The 23,739-nt window shown below is 37.0% G+C and overlaps 2 protein-coding genes and 1 long non-coding RNA gene across 3 annotated transcripts; 1 reads left to right on the top strand and 2 right to left on the bottom strand.

The window, feature by feature from the left end:
• Nucleotides 1-632: 632 nt before the first annotated feature.
• On the bottom strand, nucleotides 633-1,546 carry LOC140955232 (uncharacterized). The gene is made up of 2 exons (XR_012169035.1): nucleotides 1,233-1,546; nucleotides 633-1,058 (listed from the first exon to the last, which is right to left on the bottom strand). It is a non-coding gene; the product is annotated as an uncharacterized lncRNA (long non-coding RNA).
• Nucleotides 1,547-14,140: 12,594 nt separating this feature from the next.
• On the top strand, nucleotides 14,141-16,487 carry LOC118052738 (cytochrome P450 83B1). Its single transcript, XM_035063771.2, has 2 exons — nucleotides 14,141-15,112; nucleotides 15,663-16,487. Exons 1-2 carry the CDS (start codon nucleotides 14,219-14,221, stop codon nucleotides 16,308-16,310), a joined length of 1,542 nt encoding a protein of 513 aa, XP_034919662.1. The 5' UTR covers nucleotides 14,141-14,218; the 3' UTR covers nucleotides 16,311-16,487.
• A 319-nt stretch (nucleotides 16,488-16,806) lies between these two features.
• Nucleotides 16,807-23,622, bottom strand: LOC118052735 (uncharacterized). The gene is made up of 16 exons (XM_035063769.2): nucleotides 23,150-23,622; nucleotides 22,991-23,052; nucleotides 22,830-22,897; nucleotides 21,573-21,694; nucleotides 21,147-21,252; nucleotides 20,969-21,020; nucleotides 20,287-20,404; nucleotides 20,148-20,178; nucleotides 20,024-20,047; nucleotides 19,746-19,870; nucleotides 19,158-19,239; nucleotides 18,626-18,748; nucleotides 18,489-18,542; nucleotides 18,306-18,375; nucleotides 17,756-17,789; nucleotides 16,807-17,435 (listed from the first exon to the last, which is right to left on the bottom strand). Exons 1-16 carry the CDS (start codon nucleotides 23,346-23,348, stop codon nucleotides 17,083-17,085), a joined length of 1,623 nt encoding a protein of 540 aa, XP_034919660.1. The 5' UTR covers nucleotides 23,349-23,622; the 3' UTR covers nucleotides 16,807-17,082.
• Between the last annotated feature and the right edge of the window lie 117 nt (nucleotides 23,623-23,739).

Consider the following 23,739-nt stretch of genomic DNA (forward strand, 5'->3'; position numbering starts at 1 on the left):
ACCAAATCACTTTGTGCTGCAATGTTTGCATTGAATCGTGCCAAGCTCTGCCTCGGTCCAGCCCCGCCTTGAGCTTGAGGGGGGATGAAGAAATATGGAAATATATGCAACGACATATACAGCGATCCCATGCAATTCAAGTGCAGATATTCTGCACATATTACTCCATTGAGAGATTCACTGCTATAATCCTTCATTTCATTTATGTCAGGATTTCCATAATCTCTGCACCAAATCATTGTATATATAGAAAGTAGTAATGACTGTAATGTAATGTAATGCCTATTTAAAGGCACGAATAATATACAGGAATACAAGTTCAGTTTTCCTACACTATGTCTTGCTTGGCATGTGTTCATTATGCACAATGGCAATATGAAAAGATCACACTTTCTGCTGTTTGATTTCCCGAGCATAAATTCACATTAAAAACTCTCGTTTCCTTTTGATTTAAAATTTAATTAATATATTCGTTGTGTTCTCTATCTTGTATGTCATTGGCAATTTTGCATGATTTGAATGCAAGCTCCGTCACTGGATTGAGAAGATGTAATAACTTTCGTTGCTGTATCGTCCTGCCTTGCCAGCTAATGCATATGAGATCAATTGAAGAAATCGACTGACAAATTAGCTGAAGGCACCTTGACGATTTGATGATGGAATTTCATTCTATATAAAGATTTTGATACAAGCTGCCACTCAGATCATACAGTTCTCCTAGTCCTCCAATCCTGATCAAGTGCCAACCCGGAAAAATTGTTTTCGTGAAGAAAACAGAAAACCCGCGGAGGCAATTGAAGACTGAAAATATAAAGCAATTAAAAAACCAAAGAAGGCAGATTACAGCAGTTAATGTATGAGATCGTACAGTTCTTGGAAACTGGACATTTGTGAGTAGTCACGACTTGCGTGGTCTTCCTCTCTTACCAGCTTTTTCTTGAGACGAAACTGTGCTTTTATTTCCTGGTAGAGGTCGGCCCCGCCCACGCCCTGTACTTTGGCAGCACCCTTTTTCGCACTTTGCTTCACAAGGTTTTTACGCTCAGGCTCCCCACTGCCTGCAGAATAATAATAAATAACAGGTCAAATTCTGGTTTCCAAAACTACTCATTGACATCTGCTCCTAACAGATGCAGAGGCTTTTTTTTTTTTGTTTTTCTTTTTTGAGAAAGAGGAGAGGATTTAGCAATGAGAAAATGAATCAATAAAAGTACATTTAACATTTAGCATACCTTCACCAGAAGCTTTGCCATCATAGACATCAAGTCAAACAGCACAAAGACACACCAAATATAACTCATACCCGCACAGACATGTACCCGCACACCAACTCCTATAATGCCATATCTAAAGAACCACGAAATATCCAACAAAATACAGAAACTTCAGAGGGAGCCAATACAGATACTCTATGTTTTGGACCTAAAAACAGTCCTGCAGTGACATTGTGACAATCACGGGAACCAATTTATCTTTTTAAGACAATTGCCTAAAAACTTGAGCAGTTTGCAACTCCAAACATGCATCTTGTTTCCACTTTCCACCAAATAGACTCTTTTTTTTTTTTTTTTGTTTTAGAAAACACAGTTATATTTAATTTTGTTGCAACCATACGATGGTTTTATTTTATTGATGACATAAGAGAATGAGCAAACAACACTATCAAACCATAAATTTGATCAAGTCGATAATTCTAAACTTGTTACCTGATCAAGTCGATTACCAACATTCATTCTGTCAACTATGACCATGGAATGGCCCATGCCACATGCAACATTAGAAGGCAAAAAATCTCGTTGTCAAGTCCAGAGGAACAATATTTGAAGCATATATCGTTTATCTATTCACATATATAGTAACGATAATAATTACAATAATAATAATTAGCTCACCCAATAACATGCATGCCCTCAAGAATATCCACCTTCCTGGGCACTGCCTAAGACCTGAAATGCAGGAATAAATATAAAGTGAAATGTAAAGATAAGATAAAGGACCGAAGAAATGCTGAGTGTTTAAAAATACGTCCTTTTGACCACCAGGGCCATATCCCGGTTCTCTCAAGAAAAAGCCATCGTATGATTTACTCCCCTCAAGATCAAGAAAAAGGGTTAAAAAAAGAAGGAAAAAAAAAAAGAAAAAGATAAGAAAAGATAAGAAAGAGGAGAGAAGTATCAATAAAAAATATAAGGGTAGAAGTTCAAAAGTCAAAACAAAAATTTTCTTAAGTTTTATCAGCTTGTGAGAGGCAAAAAATATTTAAAAAAAAAGCCAATAGAGAATAATTGTTTTAAGTATTCATTGCAAACTTATTTTGTTGTTTTTTTATTTGTTTTGGTTTGCATAGAAAAGAGGTTTGCAATGTTTAACAAATGATATTGCATTTACCTTTTTGTTGTTGTGATTCTTATTTAACAATGTTTAATTTGAAATTCGTTTTATGCTTTTTATATATTAAAGTTGTTTAAGTTTGTTTTTTTTATATATAATATTGTTTTTGTTTTTGTTTAATTTAAACTATGCGTGTTAAAGTAAGGGTGTTTTACCTTGCTTTTGCCAGGTCTGTTCATGCACATAAAATGGGTTCGAAAAATTAATTTTGAATCAATGTTGTGTGAACATATAGTTTGTTTTAATTTTATGTTTTTTTTTATTTGATACCTCTTGCTTTTTTTATGTTTTGATGTTTTTTTATTAGATTTGTTTTATTCAAACATGTTTTTGTATGATATTATGACCTGTTATGTCGCACCCGACATCGCGGCGGCCCTAAAAATTTTAATTATTTGGAAAGAACGGATTTCTGGCATCATGTTCTTTCATGTGGATAAGGAGTCGCCACCTAGTATTATGGTCACTAGGAACCCTAACTGGTCAACAGAGATTCTATGGTTCGGGACTGGTTACGTAAAAGGAAAGATATTATCACCCCTTAAACGTCCTGCCTGAGGCAGGCTGCATTGCCGGTTTTGTCTTAAATTGCTAAATGTTTATTAATTTATGTTATGAAAATTTGTTTATAATATTCCTGACTCTGGCGCCAGTGAATATTTAACTGCGAATATTTCCAACTCTGGCGTTGGTAAATATTATGCAGTTATAAAAAAACAAAACAAATTTATTTTTTTTATTCCTGACTCTGTCGTTAGTGAATAAACAAATAAAATAAATTTATTTTTTATGCATGCACGTTTTTTTTTATTAAATAAAAATAAATACAATGAATAATATAAATTAAACCGGTATTTTTATTCCCGACTCTGGCGTCAGTGAATAAACCAATAAATTTATATTATTTTTTTTCCATGCATACATATTCTTTATTTTTATTTTTTCTGTCCTTTATTTTATTATTTTATTTTTTTGAACTGGGCTGGGCCCAGCATAATTTTTTTTGTGGGGGTTGGGCTGGGCTAGACCCAGCCCAACATATGTACATTGGTGGCTGGGCTCAGCTCAGCCCCACAGGGGCTGGGCCAGGCCCAGCCGGATCGGTCCGGGTCACTGGCCCAAGCCAGTGACCCGGCAAAAAAAACTGAAAGGCACGCGTGACTTGTTCACGCGTGCATGAACGCTGGTGAAGGTAATTAAATTACCTTCACAGTGTTCTTATAACACTTAAATTATTTCCTTGAAACGAAGATGCAAAAGAAAAGGGACGAAATCATACCTGCTTCTGGCAACCGGAGATACTTGCAACGTTGGTGATGATTCTCTCCTATTGTTCCCTCTGGTTCAACGCTGAAAAGATGAGGCCGGCTTGCTGTGTTTTGTTTTGAGTGTTTTAGCTTTTGTGCAGGGGCGTCTGCGGAGTGACTAGCAATTGCGGGATCAATTATCTGGGTATACTGATGTTTCTTTTCTTGCAGGGAAGAAGACCATCGGCCGATCTAGTGACTCTCCTCTCACCTTTTCCCTTGCTCTGTATCATTTTTTTTTTGGGTTTTTTATCTCTGTTTCTGTACTGTGATTTGCTCTGTTTCTGGGTTCTGTGTGTTTTTTTTTTGTTCTGTTTTTGATTGCTCTGTTTGCTTTTTGGGGATTCTGGGTTTCTCCTTCGTATTTTTTTCTGGGTTTTTTTGCTCTCCCCCCTTTTTTCTCTAGGTTGATCTCCTTTTATAGAGACCCAGCCGCTAACCAGTCCTGCCTTTGCAGGACTGTTATCTTCCACGAACGAGATCGTGGGTGAGAGCCGTGATCCACGATTGGATCAAATCCGTTGCAGACTTTCAGCCTGTTGAATCGGGATGGAGAAGACGAACACGGCTATTCCACCAGCAACGACGACGTTTTGGCAACACTGTATTCCTAGTATCAACGGCATCGTTTCGGCAACAGTGGCATTTTCATTTTGACCCCTGAATTTTGGAATTGTAACCGTTGGATCTCAATTGAATAAAAATTCCTTTTAATTTTGCCCCTTTTAATTCCTTTTAATTAAATCCCTCAATTGGTGCACTGTTTACAAAACAGTCCTTAATTCCTGGATTATTCAATTTGATCCTTAATTAATTCTTTCAATTTTTGCCCTTTTTTTGGATAAATTTCAATTAAGCCCCTGAATTTATTTAATTAATTAAATCAAAGTTTAATTAAGTCCACAAACTTATTAATTTTTTTAATTTCATTAATTAAACTAATCCAAATTTTAAGTAAATTTCCAAACTTATTAATTCTTTAATTTCTGACCAATTTATTCTCAAATCTGATAATTTTATCCCTAAACATCAAGATTTGTTGTCTTAACTCAATTGTCAACTATATTTAATTTTTGTTATTTTGATCAAAAATTGGGTTATGACAGTTGCCCCCTCTTTATCATATTTACTATGCAATGCTAAAAGAAAATTTATTTTCTTTCAGCTTTGTGTAGTAAATTTATAAAGAAAATTAGATACAGAAAGAACTTTTGCCCTTTTTTAGAGTCCTAAAAACTTCGAAAACCAGAGATTGACACAGGACTTTTATAGAGAAAACAAGTCATTTGGAAGACAGCCTATCCTCTTTTTTTTTTTTTTAAAGATGAGGGCTTGAAGGCGCACTCGAATGTAAATAAGACGAGGGCTCGAAGGCGCGCTCGAATGTAAGACGAGGGCTCGAAGGCGCGCTCGAATGTAAGACGAGGGCTCGAAGGCGCGCTCGAATGGAGGTAGGATAGAAAATGCACTACCTTTGATGGTCGAGGGCTCGAAGGCGCGCTCGAAAGTAAATAAGACGAGGGCTCGAAGGCGCGCTCGAATGTAAGACGAGGGCTCGAAGGCGCGCTCGAATGTAAATAAGACGAGGGCTCGAAGGCGCGCTCGAATGTAAGACGAGGGCTCGAAGGCGCGCTCGAATGTAAATAAGACGAGGGCTCGAAGGCGCGCTCGAATGGAGGTAGGATAGAAAATGCACTACCTTTGATGGTCGAGGGCTCGAAGGCGCGCTCGAAAGTAAATAAGACGAGGGCTCGAAGGCGCGCTCGAAAATAAGACGAGGGCTCGAAGGCGCGCTCGAATGTAAGACGAGGGCTCAAAGGCGCGCTCGAATGGAGGTAGGATAGAAAATGCACTACCTTTGATGGTCGAGGGCTCGAAGGCGCGCTCGAATGTAAATAAGACGAGGGCTCGAAGGCGCGCTCGAATGGAGGTAGGATAGAAAATGCACTACCTTTGATGGTTGAGGGCTCGAAGGCGCGCTCGAAAATAAGACGAGGGCTCGAAGGCGCGCTCGAATGTAAGACGAGGGCTCGAAGGCGCGCTCGAATGGATAAGACGAGGGCTCAAAGGCGCGCTCGAATGTAAGACGAGGGCTCGAAGGCGCGCTCGAATGGATAAGACGAGGGCTCGAAGGCGCGCTCGAATGGAGGTAGGATAGAAAATGCACTACCTTTGATGGTCGAGGGCTCGAAGGCGCGCTCGAATGGATAAGACGAGGGCTCGAAGGCGCGCTCGAAAATAAATAAGACGAGGGCTCGAAGGTGCGCTCGAATGGAGGTAGGATAGAAAATGCACTACCTTTGATGGTCGAAACTGAAAGGTGGTGGAAAAATACAGGGATTTTTCAGGTGATCTAATTCTCATGGGTGGCCTGCCCAAGTTGAAAAAATTCTCAAAAGTGAAAATTTTTCAAAAGCAATTTCAATGTTCGTCATTTCAAGTTGGCCTTCTGCTCGATGGATTCCATTAGAATTTTCTCTAATAAAATTTGCAAAACTCATTGTCCAATGTCTCAAAGTTTAAATGATATGCATGCATCGTTACCTGATTTGAAATATAGGCCCCCATTTCTTCTTAATCTTCTCGTTGCTTGGTTGGTGAGATCTTGCTATCTGATTTGAGTCATTCTTTGTCGTTTAGCTTTCTAGCCCACTCGAGTTGGCCCATGTAAGTCTATTTCCAAATTTGTTTGCACAACTCAGCATTTATGGTGCCCATCGTGACCCACTTGCTTGCTAGAGATCTTCTGATTCGTCAAATAATTTGAGAGGATTATTCATTACCCCTCGTCTCACTGCCATAAACATTCGGTATCACTTGCTGAAAGGATCGAGCTGTCTTTTGTAAACCAAAATGCCCCCTTGTCTGGTTGAAGGAAATTACCATCTCCTTTTCTAGAATCTTTCATTCTAAACACAATGTTGCCCTCTTGTATTGGTTATTGCCCCTAAGTGTGCTTCTGTCAGCGACTTAGATAAATAAAGGTTTTAAGAGGTCATTCTCTGATTTCTCTCATTTTTAGTTTGGTAGAGGAATATAGGTCTAGAATGAATCTTGAAATCTTGATCTTGCATTTTGAAAACAAAAATTATTTCGATGTGAGTCAAATAACAATTTGCTTTTGAAATCTTGCAACTCCTTGGTTTTTTTTTCTAGGAAAAGAGATTATTTGCTCTTGTGTTTGGTAATGAGGTCTTTGGTTAAAATATATCATGAGATGACCTTTTGTTTCGAAGTGAAGGGTTCGAGAAAAAGCTCGAGGTTTTGTAAGAGAAAAACTTGTCTCTTTTTGAACATTTATTTTTATCAGCATGAATAATAATGAGTAGTTTGTTCTTGATGTCATGAATCTTATGAAAAAGCATTCTTTGCATTTTGAGAGCATTGTTTATTTGTTCTAGATTGATTGCTTGCTTGATTAGAAAGGACTTCTACAGGCACGTAACGTAGGCTGTGGTTTTCGGCTATGAAAGAAAAGAATTCATAAGGCTCAAAGAGTATTTCAGGGTTTCAAAGACTAAAGATCACGATCAATAGTTTGACTTTTGACATCATTCATATTTTCCTTTGCCGCTCTTCTTTGATTTGCCCCTTTTTTTTTCTTTTTCATTGCTTCGCTAGAGCATACTCACTTTATCTTGGTTATCACTTTTTCTTGTGATTTGGGCATGCCCCCTAGTATTTGAGTTTCTTGGGCTCTTTTACATTTTGGCTTTCTCACGGCTTTATCCTCTTTCTTGATCATTGAAATTTCACTTGCCCCCTTTTTTGTGATGTGGGCATGATCCCTAGCATTTGAGTTTCTTAGGCTCTTTTGCCTTTTGGCTTTCTTATGGCTTTATCATCCTTCTTGATCATTGAAATTTCACTTGCCCCCAGTGTAGGGTGTGATCTTAGTCGGGATTTTTTTATGAAAGAAAAATTATTCAGGCTCAAAAAGGGTTTGCAAGGGATGTACTTATTTTAGAACGTGAAATGAATAACAAAGATGGCTTTTCCTCATTTCAAGCGCAAGCATCTATGATCAATAAACTTTGACCTCGTATAGTGTGATGGTTTATTCTTTGCAAAGATGCATTTCATGAGTTATGAGCAACAAGTTCACTACATACCATTATTCATACATTTAAAAACACATGATTCAAGAGTAATGGGGTAAGGGTGTTTATTCTCTTTTTTTTTTCACAATTTTTTTATAATTTAGTCACCTCAATGATGGAGTTGCTTGATTTACTTGTCATTCTACAAGTAGAATGTCAAAAATATTGTTTTTGAATAAACATCAAATTATTTTTTGAAATCAAAATGCCAGATCAATTTTTTCAAAACTCTAATAGAGAAACTGATTTTTGGTAAAAGAGATGAATTGCGTCTATGAGATCGCACAAGGCTTCAAAGATGTGTTTGTGAATCTTTATAAGAAAACTCTCTCAGAAAAAAAATGAATAATGCTAATCGTAAACACGATTGAATGACAAACTCATTATTTTCATTGAAACTTTAGAAAATAAGTTCAACAAGGAAGAACTTATGACAACATCTTGGGCTATGAATACTGGCATGATAACATATAAAGGGGCTAAACATTTAGCGATCATTGATTAGAATTTCTGGAATCTTTCAATCATTCGTTCTCCTCGACAAGGGCATCTTTTCAACAGTTAGTTGAAGTCATTTGTAAGAACAGTAAGTGCCTTGGCAACCCCTTTCAGTGTCCTTTCCCTTTTCAGTGAAACTGTTCTTTTTCAGTTGGATCATCAATTTTACCTAACCCAATGGCTTGTTCAATCCTCTCAGCTATAAAAACCAGGTCAGTAAAATGTTGTGCAGAGCTTCTAACCAAGTATTCAAAGTATGGAGCTTTAAAGGTGTTGGAAAATAAACTGATCATTTCTTTTTCCAACACGGGAGGGTTAACTTGTGCAGCTACCTCACTCCATCTTCGGGCGTATTCTCTTATGGACTCTTTGTTATCCTTCTCCATAGCTTGCAAGCTTAACCGATCAGGGCCCACATCTATATTGAACTTATATTGCCCCATGAAAGCATCAACTAAATCCTTCCATTTTTTAACCTTGGTATTGTCCAACCGCATATACCAAGTGAGGGCACCATTACTCAGACTGTCTTGAAAGAAATGAATCAGCAGTTTCTCATCATCAACCACCTCAGCCATTTTGTTGCAGTATGCTTTGAGATGAGTTATAGGGCATTGAGTTCCCGTATATTTGATAAATTCTGGCACTCTAAACTTTCTGGGAATGACTACATTTGGCACCAAACACATCTCAGCAGCCTTTATAGTATCATATAAGTGAATTCCCTCAAATGCCCTCATCCTTTGTTCTAAGGCAATGAATTTGTTCAGTTCATCTTCTTTTACCATCTTGCCCTTTTGATATTCATTCTCAATGGTAAACGACATTCTCATGGGGTATGTTGGCTGGAAATTCATAGCTTGTTGAAATTCGGATGACACCCTATTTGCCCCAAGATTCTGTGGATCGAAATGAGATACATGCATATCTTCAGGCTGAGCTATAAGTGTTGCTTTTCCAGATTTATCTCTTAAGGCCTGCTCGAGTAGAATAGTAAGCCTTGCGACTTCTTCTTTAAGATTGTCCACCTCTTTTTGATGTTGGGCTTCCAACTGGACTCTTTCTTCATCTTCCATTTGTCTTTTTCTCGAATAGGTTTCAATGGGGAACCTATATTTCAACCTGCTTTTGTAAATCATACAATTATGCAAAAATGTTGATTCAATTAAAAAGGCGTATGAAATGCAGACACGTCCTCCACGGGATGACAACCTAATAGGAAGATCCTAATTGTTGAGTGCATCAAAGGGTTGATCATTATCTAGTTTTAAAGGGTCTCTCGCATGCTCAGTGATCGTCCATGGAAGGTCGATATGAGGCTTACAAGTAGTGTGAAAATAGAGGCCCTGAGTAATATCAGTTTGGCATATCAACCACTTCCAAGTAAACAATCAAGCGAGAGTTGGATGGTTTCACGAGTCTTACCCAGGCCAAAGCCATTGGGGTACCGTTACTTTTCCACTTATCCTAGATTTTCATGTGTGTGCTCTCAACGTGATGCATGACAATATAAACAATGATGCATGCTAAAGCAGTAAATGCAAGAAAAATAAACAAATAAACATAACATAACAAACATTATAGCAATTGATAAACAAAAGGCAAAGCTTAGTCCAGTATCCCCAGTGGAGTCGCCATTCTGTCGCACCCGACATCGCGGCGGCCCTAAAAATTTTAATTATTTGGAAAGAACGGATTTCTGGCATCATGTTCTTTCATGTGGATAAGGAGTCGCCACCTAGTATTATGGTCACTAGGAACCCTAACTGGTCAACAGAGATTCTATGGTTCGGGACTGGTTACGTAAAAGGAAAGATATTATCACCCCTTAAACGTCCTGCCTGAGGCAGGCTGCATTGCCGGTTTTGTCTTAAATTGCTAAATGTTTATTAATTTATGTTATGAAAATTTGTTTATAATATTCCTGACTCTGGCGCCAGTGAATATTTAACTGCGAATATTTCCAACTCTGGCGTTGGTAAATATTATGCAGTTATAAAAAAACAAAACAAATTTATTTTTTTTATTCCTGACTCTGTCGTTAGTGAATAAACAAATAAAATAAATTTATTTTTTATGCATGCACGTTTTTTTATTAAATAAAAATAAAATACAATGAATAATATAAATTAAACCGGTATTTTTATTCCCGACTCTGGCGTCAGTGAATAAACCAATAAATTTATATTATTTTTTTTCCATGCATACATATTCTTTATTTTATTTTTTTCTGTCCTTTATTTTATTATTTTATTTTTTTGAACTGGGCTGGGCCCAGCATAATTTTTTTTGTGGGGGTTGGGCTGGGCTAGACCCAGCCCAACATATGTACATTGGTGGCTGGGCTCAGCTCAGCCCCACAGGGGCTGGGCCAGGCCCAGCCGGATCGGTCCGGGTCACTGGCCCAAGCCAGTGACCCGGCAAAAAAAACTGAAAGGCACGCGTGACTTGTTCACGCGTGCATGAACGCTGGTGAAGGTAATTAAATTACCTTCACAGTGTTCTTATAACACTTAAATTATTTCCTTGAAACGAAGATGCAAAAGAAAAGGGACGAAATCATACCTGCTTCTGGCAACCGGAGATACTTGCAACGTTGGTGATGATTCTCTCCTATTGTTCCCTCTGGTTCAACGCTGAAAAGATGAGGCCGGCTTGCTGTGTTTTGTTTTGAGTGTTTTAGCTTTTGTGCAGGGGCGTCTGCGGAGTGACTAGCAATTGCGGGATCAATTATCTGGGTATAATGATGTTTCTTTTCTTGCAGGGAAGAAGACCATCGGCCGATCTAGTGACTCTCCTCTCACCTTTTCCCTTGCTCTGTATCATTTTTTTTTTGGGTTTTTTATCTCTGTTTCTGTACTGTGATTTGCTCTGTTTCTGGGTTCTGTGTGTTTTTTTTTTGTTCTGTTTTTGATTGCTCTGTTTGCTTTTTGGGGATTCTGGGTTTCTCCTTCGTATTTTTTCTGGGTTTTTTGCTCTCCCCCCTTTTTTCTCTAGGTTGATCTCCCTTTTATAGAGACCCAGCCGCTAACCAGTCCTGCCTTTGCAGGACTGTTATCTTCCACGAACGAGATCGTGGGTGAGAGCCGTGATCCACGATTGGATCAAATCCGTTGCAGACTTTCAGCCTGTTGAATCGGGATGGAGAAGACGAACACGGCTATTCCACCAGCAACGACGACGTTTTGGCAACACTGTATTCCTAGTATCAACGGCATCGTTTCGGCAACAGTGGCATTTTCATTTTGACCCCTGAATTTTGGAATTGTAACCGTTGGATCTCAATTGAATAAAAATTCCTTTTAATTTTGCCCCTTTTAATTCCTTTTAATTAAATCCCTCAATTGGTGCACTGTTTACAAAACAGTCCTTAATTCCTGGATTATTCAATTTGATCCTTAATTAATTCTTTCAATTTTGCCCTTTTTTTGGATAAATTTCAATTAAGCCCCTGAATTTATTTAATTAATTAAATCAAAGTTTAATTAAGTCCACAAACTTATTAATTTTTTTAATTTCATTAATTAAACTAATCCAAATTTTAAGTAAATTTCCAAACTTATTAATTCTTTAATTTCTGACCAATTTATTCTCAAATCTGATAATTTTATCCCTAAACATCAAGATTTGTTGTCTTAACTCAATTGTCAACTATATTTAATTTTTGTTATTTTGATCAAAAATTGGGTTATGACATGTTAGAATAAAAAATACATGTTTTTGAAGCCAAAAATACTCATTTCTAGGCTTGGCAATGGTTGTCATTTCTAGGCATGGCTGGGTTTTTTTTCTTGGTTTAGATAATGTTCTTTGTGTTCTTGGAAAGAACATTTCCTTAGCCCCTAGATCTGGATCAATTTTGATCCATTTCTTTGCACATACACCTTTTTTATACATGATTAACTAATAATCTAGTATTTATTCATATCAATAACATGTTTAAATGATTTTTTAATTCTAGGGTTTTGGTTTTAAACCGAACCCCATTTTGGTCAAATCATGATGATTCATTGTAATAGAAGTGAATGAATGTTAGATTATTGATCCTTGCATGATTTCCAACATGTATGTGCTTTTTTTGTGTCCATATTCGATCTAGCTTAAGAGCCACGCTATTGGGTTCATGTTAAATGTTCTTCATTTGTCATTTGTATTCTTCCCAAAAACATTATCTTAACTACATGATTTTGACTTCTTTTGTTTCATTTATTTGCCAAGAACCCTTTCTTATGCATGATTAACCAATAATCTAATGTTTATTTGCATTAATAGCATGATTTCAATGGATTTTAATCGTAAGGTTTTGGTTTAGAACCGAAACCTATTTGACAAAATCATAATGTTTTAGTGATAATTGAAGTAGTTGGATGCTAGATTATAGATCCTTGCATGATTTCCAACATGTTTGTGCCTTCGTTGTGATCAAATCTGGTCTGATTTGGAACCCATGTTGCTGGGTTCATTTTAAGTGTTCTCTGGGTTCTTTATTTTTTATATTTGATCAGTTTTGTTCAAGAATTTTTTAATATTTATGTTTTTTGTTTTGTTTAATCTTTTTCTTTTTTTCTTGCTTTAGTTTTGTTTTGGGGTTGTTTTTCATATCAAACTAGAATTTTGGTTCGGTTTATGGTCGAATCAAAACTTTCGAGTCGACTCGGTCAGGTCAGGTAAAAAAAAAATGGATCAAAGAGTTTAATACCTTGTTTGGCTTGCCATAATTTTTGTTAAAGGGTTATTGGGTTTAAGGGTGTGTTTGGTAAACACTCTTTAAGTCTATTTTTTGTAGTTTTATTGCAAAGAAAAAATGAGTTTTTGCCAAACAAAGCCTAAAAAGTTTCTAAAAAAATGGAAATATATTTTCTTTTTTTCTTGCATATGGCTAAAAATACTAAAGTTATTTAAGTCTTTTTTAAAAAAAAATCTCAAAAACTTTGACATGTTTTTTTTAAAAATATTGCATAGATTTCACAACAAATTTGTAAATTTCTAAAGAATTTTGGCCTAAATTTCAAAAAGACCAAAAAATTTTATTTTTACTCTTTATATTTAATAAAAAGACAGGTTTTTTTGTTAGCATTAGAACGGTATAGATTTTTAATCTGATAAGATAAAGACCTTTTTACTGAGAAGGATTTTTTTCTTAATTTATATCAGACAAATAAACAATACAACTTGTCTCAAATAAGGCTTATTAGGGGTGACAATACCTTTCTTTTACGCAATCAGTCTCCTTTCCTAGACTATGAGATTAGTTACGATTCTTAGTGATCAAAATACAAAGTGGCGACTCTTATTTTTTTTTTACTGATAAATAACAAAAAATTATCATTTTCACCCAAATCATTCCTGACTATCTCAATCTAGCATGAAAATCAAGTAGAAGAGAAGGAAAAAGAAAAAAAATAAAAGGCAACACGCATCAAACCGGTAACTATTTTGAATCACTTGTACGTAGAGGAGATGCCAAGACACTCTAGCCACTACCTCTAAAGCAAGGTTTTGGCTACTGTATAGCACCGCGCAGCCATATAAACCTGGCAGATATTTTTCACACGACTCCAGTTTTATTTTTAATTTGATCATCTTGATGCCCCTAATCAATGACACCCAATAACTATTAAATAACTAAATGTAAAAGACAAAAGAACCCCTAAATCAAATGCTAAGCTTTTTAAACTCCAAGAGCAATGAAGTAGCTGTTTAAAAACTAACTGAAAGGCTAAAAAGTTCCTTGACTAAAATTTAATGTTTTTTTTGCTTTAAAGAGTAATAAAATAATAACAAAGCTAAATGATTTTTCCAACTAAAGACAAAATAATAATTTAAACGTGGAAATACACAGTGAAATATGAATGTGCATAATGAATCTGTGAGGTATCTTAGCTTTTGTTATGGTGATTGAAAGAAAACAGATCAATCACAATGGCTTTATCCGACTTCCTAATTCTATCTCTCCCCGTTTTCCTCTTGTTTCTTCTGATCAAGAGAAACAAAACCACTAAAAAGGCCTGTTTGCCTCCTGGTCCTGATGGTCTTCCCTTCATCGGTAACTTACACCAGCTTGGCAATTCCAACCTTCATCAGTATCTATGGAAACTCTCTCAAAAACATGGCCCCCTCATGTACTTGAGGCTAGGTTTCAAGCCAGCCCTGATAGTCTCTTCAGCCAAAATGGCTAGAGAGATATTGAAAACTCATGACCTCGAATTTTGTAGTAGGCCTGCCTTGACTGTCATGAAAAAAATTTCCTACAATGGCTTGGACTTGGCTGTGGCCCCATATGGAGCTTATTGGAGGGAGTTGAAAAAAATATGTGTCGTTCGTGTCTTTAGCTCAATTCGAGCACAAAGTTTCCGTCCCATTAGAGAAGATGAGGTTTCTCGTATGATCGAAAACATATCCAAATCAGCTCTGGCTTCTAAACCATTCAACTTGACTGAAGAATTGGTGTCTCTCACAAGCACAACAATATGCAGAGTTGCCTTTGGAAAAAGGTATGAAATTGGAGGAAGCGATAAAAATAGGTTCCTAGAGCTGCTTCACGAAATCCAGGCTATGGTTTCAAGCTTTTTCCTTTCGGATTATTTTCCTTGCTTGGGCTGGCTCGTCGATAAACTAACCGGACTGTCCTATCGTCTGGAAAAGAGTTTCAAGGAATTTGATGCTTTCTACAAAGGAATCATTGATGACAATCTTGATCCAAATAGGCCTAAGCCCGAGAGAGAGGATACTATACTTGATTTTTTGCTTCAGATATACAAGGATGGCTCATTTAAAGTTCAGCTAACCATGGATCACATCAAAGCAATTCTAACGGTAATCTAATAATTTCTAAACTCAAGTAATTTCATCTTGTATTCAATGTTCATTGCTTTTTTTCTATTCTCAATTCCAAGTTCATGACTGTTATACAGTACAATGTTCGAATTTCTAAGTCCTAGATTTAGATTCAATTTAAATTTAAATGAGGGAGAGAATATTTTGATGAGGTAAAAAAATAATAATCCTTTAATGCATATCCTAAAACCAAATAGACCGCTGATTAAAAAAGAAATTCGAGCTTGTACTAACTTGGTCAGGCTGCTAAGTTGATCTAAGATCTTGTTAAGTTGAATTTTAAAAAAAAATTGAGTGATAATTGACTTAGTTAAATTAAACTACTTGACAATTCAATTTAGAATTTGATCAGCTTTACTAAGGTATATTAAACTTAAAATAATTAAAAATAATATTATTTTAATTGATTAAGCCCAGCAAGGTTTAATAATCTTTGTGTATATCTAGTTCTCAGTAAATAATACAGAAAGAAATGGTATATATTTTTGCAGTATTATTCTCAATTTAACTTTCTTTTGCGTCCTTGCAGGACATATTTCTTGCGGGGACAGACACAAGTGCAGTTACTATGAATTGGGCCATGACCTTTCTAATGAAGAATCCTAAAGCAATGCGAAAAGCTCAAGAAGAAGTTAGAAATTTATTTGGAAATAAAGGTTTTGTGCATGAAGATGATGTTCAACAATTGCCTTACCTGAAAGCTGTGGTTAAAGAGACCATGAGATTGCAACCAACAGCACCACTACTGATCCCAAGAGAAACAACCAAGGAGTGTTCCGTAGGAGGGTACGAAATACCAGCCAAGACCTTAGTTTACGTGAGTGCTTGGGCTGTTGGAAGGGACCCGGAAGCTTGGGAGAACCCATATGAGTTCGATCCTGATAGATTCTTGGGCAGTTCCATTGATGTGAGAGGAAATGATTTTGAGCTCATACCATTTGGTGCTGGTCGGAGAATTTGTCCTGGGATATTTCTTGCACTCGCCACTGTGGAGCTTTCACTTGCGAATCTTCTTCATAAATTTGACTGGGAAATGCCATCTGGGGTGGAAGATATAGACATGGATGATGTGCTTCCCGGTCTTGTTCCTCATATGAGGGATGCTCTCTGCCTTGTGCCTAAGCTTGTGTGTGATGGGAAAATGGGGCATAAGGGCACCGGAGCTCATGATTATTAGCTATTTCCATTAATTTGTTCAATATGGGCTTGCTACAATAAAGAATGGAGCATAATCCAGACATGTATTAATGAAGGATCCATTATTAGATTAAGCATGGCACTTGATATTTGTATTGATCGTGCACTATCGTTTTTTATGATACAATAAAAAGCATCACGGCTTGTATTTAATTAAGATCTATGTCTTGCTTGGCATGTGTTCATTATGCACAATGGCAATATGAAAAGATCACACTTTCTGCTGTTTGATTTCCCGAGCATAAATTCACATTAAAAACTCTCGTTTCCTTTTGATTTAAAATTTAATTAATATATTCGTTGTGTTCTCTACCTTGTATGTCATTGGCAATTTTGCATGATTTGAATGCAAGCTCCGCCACTGGATTGAGAAGATGTAATAACTTCCGTTGCTGTATCGTCCTGCCTTGCCAGCTAATGCATATGAGATCAATTGAAGAAATCGACTGACAAATTAGCTGAAGGCACCTTGACGATTTGATGATGGAATTTCATTCTATATAAAGATTTTGGTACATGCTGCCACTCAAATCATACAGTTCTCCTAGTCCTCCAAGCCTGATCAAGTGCCACCCCGGAAAAATTGTTTTCGTGAAGAAAACAGAAAACCCGCGGAGGCAATTGAAGACTGAAAATATAAAGCAATTAAAAAACCAAAGAAGGCAGATTACAGCAGTTAATGTATGAGATCGTACAGTTCTCTACATTGAGAGACCAAAATTTCGTAAGGGAAACTGGACATTTGTGAGTAGTCACGACTTGCGTGGTCTTCCTCTCTTACCAGCTTTTTCTTGAGACGAAACTGTGCTTTTATTTCCTGATAGAGGGCGGCCCCGCCCACGCCCTGTACTTTTTCCATCGGATGTTGATTTTTTTCCACCTTTACTTTGACCCCTGCCGGAAACTTTTCCACCTCGTTTGCTCTTCTTTTCTGTCTGCCCATTGACTTGATCTTCACTGGCATCACTTTCGTCATCACCATTCTCTTCATCTTCTGATTCCGATGAATCTTTTGACTTCCTCTTTCTGGAGTTATCGGAAACTTTGGCAGCACCCTTTTTCGCACTTTGCTTCACAAGGTTTTTACGCTCAGGCTCCGCACTGCCTGCAGAATAATAATAAATAACCAGGTCAAATTCCAACAGCTCATCATCACTGGTGAGTCACCTTCGTTGATGTCTTTTGGTAAGCCTTTTGCTTATCAGAAAAAAGAGACCAAAGATGTTTCAATCACTGAGGAGCTATAGAAACTGCTCGTAAGTAAGCCCATACAGGGCAGAATTCTGGTTTCCAAAACTACTTATTGACATCTGCTCCTAACAGATGCAGAGGCTTTTTTTTTTCATTTTTATTTTTTGAGAAAGAGGAAGAGGATTTACCAATGAGAAAATCAATCAATAAAAGTACATTTAACATTTAGCATACCTTCACCAGAAGCTTTGCCATCATAGACATCAAGCTGTTAAGACCACAGGTGTTAGACATGAGTATTCCTGTACAAATCAAACAGCACACAGACACACACTTATACCCTCTCACCCACACAGACATATTCCCGCACACCAACTCCTATAATGCCATATCTAAACACACAAACTTCAGTGGGAGCCAATACAGATACTCTATGTTTTGGACATAAAAACAGTCCTGCAGTGACATTGTGACAATCACGGGAACCAATTTATCTTTTTAAGACAATTGCCTAAAAACATGAGCAGTTTGTAACTCCAAACATGCATCTTGTTTCCACTTTCCAACAAATAGACTTTTTTACTTTGTTTTTTTTTATAGAAAACACAGTTATATTTTTGTTGCAGCCATGCAATGGGTTTATTTTATTGATGACATAAGAGAATGAGCAAACAACACTATCAAACCATAAATTTGAAACCAGAGACTAAATCACTGAACCTAATGGCCCAGAAAGAGCACTCAGCTTGCAATCCCAGGCAGACTATAATTCTAAACTTATTACCTGATCAAGTCGATCACCAACATTCATTCTGTCAACTATGACCATGGAATGGCCCATGCCACACGCAACACTAGAAGGCAAAAAATTTCATTGTCAAGTCCAGAGGAACAATTGAAGCATATATCATTTATCTATGCACATATATAATAATGATAATAATTACAATAATAATAATTAGCTCACCCAATAACATGCATGCCCTCCAGAATATCCACCTTCTTGGGCACTGCTGAAGACCTGAAATGCAGGAATAAATATAAAGTGAAATGTAAAGATAAGATAAAGGACCAAAGAAATGCTGAGTGTTTAAAAATACGTACTTCTGACCACTAGGGCCATATCCCAGTTCTCCATTTTGAGCATGACCCCAACTAATGCAGGAGTTATCAGCACCAACAAAATGATGCATGTTTCCTGAATCCATGCAACGTAAATTCCAACCACTGTATGCAAAAGACAATAAAAATTGGATGTATACTTGTTATTTATCGATCAAAACCAGTTTATTGGAGAAATGAAAGATCCAAAACTTTGTATAAGCCATTATATCAAATATTCAAATACACATGGGATTCACAAGTTAACCAACATTAGTATTTGTAAGTATATTATTGTGCAGGCATTGCTAAATCAAATATGACAAGAACACAGAACAGCAATCATGAAGAATATTTGTTTTATAATCAGATAACCAGAATGAATGATGTCAAACACGTGGCACTGTCTTTACAAAACAGCAGAATGGGATTCGCAAAAGAAAGTGGAGTTCAATGACAAAACAAAAGAATTAAATCATAATAAATCAAAAGTTAAAAATAGTAACAGTAATATAACAATGACATGGAGAACAACCTTAAATCCATGAGAGGTTTAGGATACATCCAGTCATCGCCAGTATTTTTTATTTTTCCCCACATATACAACTGTCCACCTCCTGGAAATTTGAACAGAATCAAATATCTGGAATGAAAATTTACAAACACAAGCAGGCTGTGAATAGTTTGAAAAACTTAGTACGTTGTAAATTTATATAGTAAATCAAATTGTTATGGTCCTGTGGAGGTCTCTGGTAATATATAAACCTAGATATTTACCTGCAAGCCATTCTAAAACTTTCATCGAATTGATGAATCATTGAATAATGCACTAAGACATCATAAAAGCATCTCCATTCAAAAGTGATGATATAATCCTGATTGCCGTTTTCTAGATCATGTATCCATCTTCTAACTATGTATCGAGCAACTTCGTGATCACCATTTTTTGGGATGGCATTTAGTCTTAATAACGGTCATAACAGTAAGTGATGCAATCAACAAAAGAAGAAATTTAGGGGCTTTTTTGACAATTTATTGGGTCCTTTAGTTGGTCCAGTCTATGGTTTGTAGCATCCCTTGAAAAAGAATTCAGTAAAACATGCCAGTCACTAACATATGATACCTGCAGTACATGCAGAATTCACAGAACCAGCTGAAATAACTGCTTCAGGAGGCAGAACATTGTGCTTTGAGAAGACATCCACACGCCGAGGGACCCATTCATCCTTCTGCTCTCTATGTCCAAGCCTAAAAAGCAAAATCATGGAATTACAAATGTGAAATAGCAAAGAAGATACTGTGTGGTGTATAAGATTTCAAAATCTTCAATATAGATGTCCAAAATGCTTCAGTCGTCCACAGCAGCATGACTCAGAGACCAATGTCAAAGACAGCACAAACCTTCCATAACCGCCAAAGCCCCACCTAAACATACCAACAGAAACAATTTGCAAGTGTAAGTGAATTTCAGATACATGGGAACAAAATGAAGCATTTATAGTGGATCAAGCTGGAACATGCTTACGTGTAAACATAACCATTTGAATCCACAGCCACTGGATACCCATAATGAATTGGTCAATGCAACAAACAACAGCAGGAAGGATGTCAGTGACGGCATGACAAAAATTGAGAAATAGGAGGAGAATACATTGCATAATAACCTGTATGATTTGTTCCGCATGCAACTTTCACAATGGTTTCTCTGGCAAGAGCAGTTAATGCTCTTGGGCGAGGTTGGGCTTCATATGCTAGCCGGACTGAGCTGTCTTTTGTGTTGTACTGCAAAAAGTCACATTAAAATCTGTGACTAGAAGCATGTCATGATATGACAAGGTGTATCTGCCTGACAAGTACAAGTAAGTTGATTTACAAAGACATGAACTAGAGTCCATGTATTTTGTAAGCTCCCAAAACATTTAAACGCATCTCTAACCAACTACATCAATCAGACATGCCACTTAATGTAAAAGGACTAAATAAATTTCATGGACTGCTCTGCCATCTCAGAATATGACAAACCGGACACAGGCAAACACATACTAATTTGAAAACGTTTAGGAGATTCAATTCAATGGCAGAAATTCATTGGCAACGCAAACAGGTCTGAAGATTTGATCTCTAGAATCACTATCAGATGGTGCCATGCACCTCTATTATTTCCTCAAGTACCCAAGAATGAAATCAACACAACTAACACACACAAAAGAACCGTACAAAACTGTTATATACCTTATTGTGGCTAATGAGATCAGTTACAGACCACAGAACGTAGTGACTGTCCAGGATTATTCAACATTAATGAAATCCTAAGAAAATACAAGGAAAGATCTGCTTCCAACATACCTCGTTGTCAGTTCCATGTCCAAGTTGACCATACTGTGGAAGGCCTGCAGATCTAGAAACCAAAAGAACAGTTACACAAATCAGCAATTAACCTGAGTAAAATGAGAACGATTAGCCATGAAGTTGTTCAGCAGTACAACCAAGAAAAACAGAACTCAAACATATGCACAAACCATACAATATAGAAGCTCCTTCAACAGAGGATAACCACACCGTGAAGTCACCGCCACAAGCAGTAGTTTTGACATCAGAAACGAGACAGCGAACAGGAGATGACTCAATTTCTACAAATAAGTAGAGAAAACGCGTAATCTAGGAGGTTGATATCTAAAATTGAACATATTAGGTGACACACAGCAAACACTCTATATCCAATTAACAAATTTAAATAAAATAAGCAACTCATATTAACAAAATTCCCTTTTTCCTCTCACTTCAAAAAAAAAATACAAAGCCAGTCAAGAAAAGAAACAAATATTTCACACCTTTCAATGAGAATATCGAAAATGATTTGAACGTGTATGGATTTTAATGCAAACTTCCTCATCAAAGTATCTAATCTATGAAATTTCATTCAACACGATCTAGAAGAGGATGGATTTACCATTTCTTGCTGAGCCAGAGCCCAGCTGCCCATGTTTATTCCAGCCAAATGCAAGCGATAAACCATCTTCAGTAACCACTACCGTATGGCTCCTACCAGCTCCAGCCTTGATGAGTTTATACCTTCAGAGAAAAACCAACAAGGGTTAGTTGAAATATTTATCAACATTTCTTTGGATAGCAAAACAGTGATTTCTTCAAATCTCTCAGGATAAAACTCTTCTCACAATAATCACTTAGTCCAAATTATCAGACCTGGTCCATTTTTTATAAAAGACAAAGAACAAAGAACAAAATAAAATATTAGAAAGATGGAAATCCAGGAGCCCAAATGAATTTTCAAAGAAACAGGGTGGTCAAATATCACTTTACTGAGTGGTGACTTAAAATTCTATAAACACTTCAATTCAAAATTAGCAACTAGGCTCAAAACTGCCAACCAGGTTACTGGATCAGGGTAACAAATTCAGCCAAGTTTTGAATTAGTGCAAGGTAAACAACAAGCTTCTTTAAAGAACAATACCTTCTTACATTAATCACCCTATTCTCAAATCACTCAGCCTAATTCAGAAGTCACAAATTTAAATTTAGAAAATGAGTGGATCAGACCTAATTGCCTGGTAACATCTTCTTCCACCGGTCAATATCTTGATAACTTGCAATGGATTCAAAAAACTCTTTCAAAATAGCACTAACCATTCCCTCATGCTATAACTAACAGGTTCACACATATCTTCGAGCCATTCTTCAAAACTGTGAGTTTTACATAAGCATGGCTAAAATTATTCTGCATCGACAAAATTTCTTAAGAGATTTCTTAAGAAATGACAAACAAGCATGACCAGTCAATACTCTCATAACAATTTGCATACGGAACAAGGTCTAGGAGCACTTGTTGCTTGATGATGTCATGTTTTTGGACTCCACGATCACACCCAGCACCAAAGACACGAGGACTCTGGCTAAACTTCATCAGAACTCAGAAATCTATCCAGTGTTGCTCCGTACAAAACCCATCTCTACTTCTATAATGCCTAGTAACTCAGCAAAAGACCCTAAAACTCCTCGATATACTTCCACTCATGCTAAATGAACGCCTAATACACTGAGACCTAAAAGATTTACACAACCTTTACATTCAATGCACAGAAAAGCATGCCAGTTAGAAGTCCACCGAAAGATACAAAACAACTATCCTTTCTACATGTATATTAGAGTAAACCAATCAAATATAATAGCATTGACTCCGGTAACTTACTTGGAAAGTTCAGAAACGACGGTTGGCCTATCGCGCTGAATCGTGTCTCCATGACCCAGTTGCCCCCTCTGTAAACACAGGCTAAGATTCATTAGTTTGTTGACATTAACACATACTTGCTAGATTTAATAAACAGCTTCAGAAATGAGTTAGGCTCGTGCCTCATTGCGTCCCCATGTGTAGCAACGCCCTTCAACATCCAATGCTACACAGTGACACGACGCTACACCAAAAAGTAACAGAGTAATATAACCAAATCAACGGTGCTAATCTATATGTACTATGCGTGTTAAATAAAAAATTCGGGAAATGGTATTCACCGGAACCGGAGGCAACGAAGCGGATATTGACACCAACAAGAGGACGGAGCCGAGTAGGTGAGACTAAGTTGCCTTCCTGTGCGCCTTTCTTGCGACCAATAATATCCCAACACGTGGCGCCACAGAACAATAGCTCCCCTCCTTTCTCCTCTGCCTTCTTCTCCTCTTCTGCCTTCTTCTCCGCTTCGACAGTCGACATTTCCGGTGAGCTTGAAAAGGAGTTGGTACTAAAAGGAGCAGATCTAACGGTTAGTATTTGAAATGGAGAATGGCCAACGGATGTGAAATTGGCGGGAAAGAGGGGTAACGGCTACTTGGAGAGATCGGGGCGATTAGGGTATGGAGGCTTGCGAGTGAAAGAGAAGCAGAGTAGGGGAACCCTAATTTTCAAAATGGACGCATGAGAGATGAAGGATTTAAGGGATAAAAAGGGATTATTTGGTTCTCCCAAGAAGAGCTACTTTTTATTAATATAAGAAGTTTAGTTAATGTGGAGATAGAGTGTTGTTTTAGGTTGTGATTGGGAGCGTTGTCCAATTGTGTTTGTGAAAAAAATTAAAAAGAATATATTATAAATTAATATTTTTTTA

Source organism: Populus alba, chromosome 2 (assembly GCF_005239225.2).
Source record: "Populus alba chromosome 2, ASM523922v2, whole genome shotgun sequence".
Classification (NCBI taxonomy): domain Eukaryota; kingdom Viridiplantae; phylum Streptophyta; class Magnoliopsida; order Malpighiales; family Salicaceae; genus Populus; species Populus alba.

Coding starts and splice junctions, on each gene's coding strand:
- LOC118052738 (XM_035063771.2), top strand. CDS start 14,219: ATGGCTTTATCCGACTTCCTAATTCTATCTCTCCCCGTTTTCCTCTTG. Junction 15,113..15,662: donor ACATCAAAGCAATTCTAACG/GTAATCTAATAA, acceptor GCGTCCTTGCAG/GACATATTTCTTGCGGGGAC.
- LOC118052735 (XM_035063769.2), bottom strand. CDS start 23,348: ATGTCGACTGTCGAAGCGGAGAAGAAGGCAGAAGAGGAGAAGAAGGCA. Junction 20,048..20,147: donor TCAAATGGTTATGTTTACAC/GTAAGCATGTTC, acceptor TGGTATGTTTAG/GTGGGGCTTTGGCGGTTATG. Junction 19,240..19,745: donor GAATTCTGCATGTACTGCAG/GTATCATATGTT, acceptor TCAAATTTCCAG/GAGGTGGACAGTTGTATATG.